Here is a 4,182-nt window from a genome sequence, read left to right as displayed (position 1 = left end):
AAAACAACGAACCAAAAACGAAATAGTTATCCAATAACCTTTTAGTTGCTACTCAACTTAATTTTTAAAAACAACGAACCAAAAACGATATAGTTATCAAATAACCTCTGAGTTAGTTAAGTTTATTTATTTATGAGAAATAACGTGTATATTTCATTACATCGGACAGGGATGTTGAGAGAGAGGCCAGACATGATTGTGCCCTTCGACGGAAAGTTTTTTCAACCCCCAAAAAGCGCAAAGGCAAAGGCTGAAACTTTCTGCTTCAGAAAAGTGCAATTTGCTCCATTTTTGGAAGAGGAGAGAAGCAAAAAAATGCTACTATGTTTAATGTCTACAAGTCTAACAAACTTATTGAAACTGCTTGAAAATTTACTCAAAACTTTGGTAAAAATATCACAGTAGACAGAAGGTATTAACTAGGAACAAAAATGAACAGGTGAAAGTTGAAAGACTTGGTTCTAAAGCACAATGAAGAAGAGTAGTGCAAAGGAATCATACTCGTGGAAGCTGTGAACGTCGAAAATGAAACGACGTGCCAATGTAGTTGAGCAATGCCACAATGATTTCTTCAAAATTGTTCTTGTCGACCGTTCTTCGAATCGCTTGAATCACTTGAATGTCTCTTTTCCATATATTGGCTTTGTTCTGCTCCATGAATGAACCGATCTATTTGCTTCTATTTGCTGGTTTATTCTATTCCGGGAGCTACAGGATCTGCATTTCCTAGTGAAATACCATGGTTATGTTTTCCTTCATAAGTAGTGATAAAGGAATTTGGATCATCCGATGCTCGTTCGACGTACTTGCGTGCTTTGCATTTGAGGCCAGTGCATCTGTAGTAACTTCTGGAAGGCAAGAAAACTTAAGTGAGATGAATACTCGAAACAGATATATAAGCGAGCCCACGAGCGAAATTCAACAGCAGAACTTGTCTGGTAACATACCACCAGCCACCAGGTTGGTGAGGCTCATGCTGTTATTTAAACTGAAAGCGATTACTCCTTTTGACTGACAATATTTCATTGGGGAGTTCTTAAAAGCTATAATTTGTAGAAACAAGTGGAAGAATGATGGTGGCAATTTAAACAAGAAAGATCAGAAGAATCTCCATTGCAACTAGCATTAGGTGCATACACGAATATTAGGCAACTTGATCAGAATGGAAACAAATAAGATGGAATAAGGAATATGGTAAAGACCAGAATGAAATCGAGTTCAACGCAGATCTTTGAGCCCTTACCGGGGATATATATTTCCCTTCACAACTTTCTGACCGTATTTCCTCCAGCGAACGCCTTTGCCAAGAATCTCGATATCGGTAGAACCTTGAGCCATAGCATGGGGCTGTTTCAGAGTACCAGCTTCATTTGTTGAATTTTTGCCTTCCCTGATTTGGAATTGAACAAATGTAGCTCAAAATAAGGAAAAAAAAGTACAAAGGGGCAAGCAAGCAAAACCCGAATGTCAGATTATACTAAGATCCCTCGCAAAGTTATCTTTATTTAAGATGGAAAGTTGTTTTGTAACCATAGGAACAGAGATGCAAATCTTGTAACATTTTCTTACCTTCTTCTGCTTCGCAATTTATCAGCTACGGGCGCAAGTCCCTTGCTTCCTTCTTCACGTTCTACACTTAGACCAAATGAGTAACCAGAGACTCCACACCCAGCATTGGCTTCTCTACTTGCAACCGGATCAAAGGGTTGTGTGACTCTGCCTAGACAAGCTTTTTCGTATGGATTCTCAAGCCTACTTTCACGACCTCCTATTTGTTCGTTGAGGTAATTAAACCGTAACTCGGAATTAGTATCTTGTGCAGTTCCGTTTGATATCGATCCTTCCCCTTGTGTCCCAGATGAGTTGTGCTTCAGAGGCTGAGGCTTTGGGTGGTTGTGCTCACCTTTGTAAACAATTTCAGAAATTATCCCGTCCAATGATCTCTCGACCTTCTTTTTGACAGGACAATTTGGATGTGTGCACTTGTAATAGCTCCGTGGGAACTCGCTTCCCTTAACTTGCTTTTGCCCATATTTCCGCCAGTTATACCCGTCATGAGAAGGCTGAACAGAACTAATTTGAGGACGAAGTGATGTTGGATCTTCTTTGCTATAATTCAACGTCACTCTCGAGCTTCCAATAGACTGACTGTTTTCAAAGGTGGATGTCATGTTCCGCGGAAGATTAGAGTTCGGTGCAGATTCGACATTGTCTTTATCTTGGTTCGAAGATTGAATACGGTCCTCGACTGGTGGCAGTGGTAAATGATTTTGCGCATTGATGTTCCCCTAGTAAAAGAGAAGACAGTAAAGTTATGTAGATTCTCGAGTGATCAAATCCCCTCTTTCTTTCACATTTTTGTGTAGCACCGTGGTATTTTCAGAGCATCAAACAGATACAGAACTGAACAAAACCCGATGTGCTAGCATCTTCTATAGAGTATATACAAGCAAAGAAATCGAAGTGCATATATAAACAGATGTAATAACGAAGCCACTTACTATGAGGGACAACTGAGAGATTGTCCTTTTTGATACATGTTTTGCCAAAGGTTTAAACAAAACAGTGGATTTGCTGTCTGAAATGGAGAGATTATAAGATGAAGTACCTGATACTTTGGCCTGAAAATGTTGGATGTCACATCATGAGGTGCAAAATTTTGAAAAGAAAATGAACTGTAGAAGTAAATATCATAGAGGAACAAATCACCTTGGGTGGTGGAGCAGGATCATCCTTCAGCTTAAACCTCACTGTCTTTGGTCTAACGGCAGCAACCATGCTTTCAGATGCCGTATGAGGTGGAGAAGTACCAAAGGCACTCGCAAGAATATCTGAGAATGACTTAAAACTGGAACACGTTGGCCTCGAAGCGACCGGTTTGGCGATAACAACTCTCTCTGCCGCTTTATTGTCCATAATGTACAAGAATTCAGGAATGATATGCTTACGGAGACTCAAGAAAACTTCAACAACCAAATAATTATTTCCCGGAATGCTGTATACAATGGCATTAGGAATTACAAGCTTGAGGGAGTCCAAAAAAGAATTGTGACCAGTAGATGCTTGAGCAGTGGCTTTTCTTCATACCTATAATACACAGAGAAATTCGATTGTATTGCCTTAATCTTCACAATTCAAATTGATGGCATGTTAATCCTTTCAGCTCTAGACAAGAACAAACACATAACATTCTAAAAGTGTCTTGCCAAGATTGTTTTCTCTAGAAAATGATTACAATTGAAAGCAGGTGCGTCCCATTTACGAAACTCATAAGGTAATACAGAACATTCAGCACTATAATGAACACATGAACTGAAGAACAAAGCCAATAAACATCATAACGATGACAAATCCAAACACCAGAACAAACCATTCTACAACTCTTTCCGTTGGTTCATATTTAAAATGACTTCAACTAGATACTCAACTAATTGATCAGAACATTCAAACTTCCAAGTCAAGGGAAGAACAGATAAATCAACAACATCAGAGAGAAGGAAGCGAAAACAGACCATATTGCTCCAACCCCGTCCATGGATTCTCGAACCACCCATTCCCTCAATAGTTCAACCATTTCGAAGCGGCTTTTTCTAGCACAAGATTGCACAATCGAAGCAAAATGAGAGACCCCATTTACTGAAACGATCACTCAAGTGTAAGCAAAGATCAAGAACACGAATAACAGAAATCCGAGGCGAGAAAAAGAGAATCGGGTGGTGGCCATTTTGGGGTTTTAGTTAGATGGGAGAGGGAGTGGGGACGAAGAGGAACAGGCGGTGTCTCGCCAATCCCGCCAACGGCCAAGCAGGAAATCCCACAACTGAAATTCCACTCTCAAGAATGGTAGTTGAAAATTTTTTGAATCGGGCGATTGCAATTTGCACGTGCCACGGCGAATGGGAAACTCTCAAGTCTCAAGAATCAATTCATAATCCTTTGGTAAATCAGCTTCCAAGTTACCCAGTCTGCGGTTCATGGAGTGAGATTTTCGTACGTTACACTCAAATTAGGTTTAAATACTATTTCTCGAGTAGGGTGTCCTAAAGTTCCTCCACTGAATTGTAGTACGGAATATCTTAAAAAATCTCGATCAAAGTAGGTGTCAGTTCAAGCTATCTTCTGTCTCGAATAAGAAAACGGGAGTCCGAAACTCCGACATCGAGGAAAGAAGTATATGTCAAT

The 4,182-nt window shown here is 39.9% G+C and overlaps 1 protein-coding gene across 2 annotated transcripts; it reads right to left on the bottom strand.

The window, feature by feature from the left end:
- Nucleotides 1–303: 303 nt before the first annotated feature.
- Nucleotides 304–3,981, bottom strand: TTG2 (WRKY family transcription factor family protein). Of its 2 annotated transcripts, none has more exons than XM_022289934.2 (6): nt 3,513–3,981; nt 2,710–3,087; nt 2,502–2,621; nt 1,570–2,288; nt 1,244–1,390; nt 304–845 (listed from the first exon to the last, which is right to left on the bottom strand). In XM_022289934.2, exons 2-6 carry the CDS (start codon nt 2,914–2,916, stop codon nt 692–694), a joined length of 1,347 nt encoding a protein of 448 aa, XP_022145626.1. In that variant the 5' UTR covers nt 2,917–3,087; nt 3,513–3,981; the 3' UTR covers nt 304–691. The 2 variants fall into 2 exon arrangements, with proteins under 2 accessions (XP_022145626.1, XP_022145625.1); XM_022289933.2 differs by having other exon boundaries at nt 304–848; nt 3,513–3,979.
- Nucleotides 3,982–4,182: the final 201 nt, after the last annotated feature.

This window comes from Momordica charantia, assembly GCF_013281855.1.
Source record: "Momordica charantia cultivar OHB3-1 chromosome 5 unlocalized genomic scaffold, Mcharantia_2.0 BLBB01000005.1, whole genome shotgun sequence".
Taxonomy (NCBI): Eukaryota; Viridiplantae; Streptophyta; class Magnoliopsida; order Cucurbitales; family Cucurbitaceae; genus Momordica; species Momordica charantia.
Note: the sequence above shows the minus strand (reverse complement) of the source record. Positions and strands in the feature narration are given on the sequence as shown.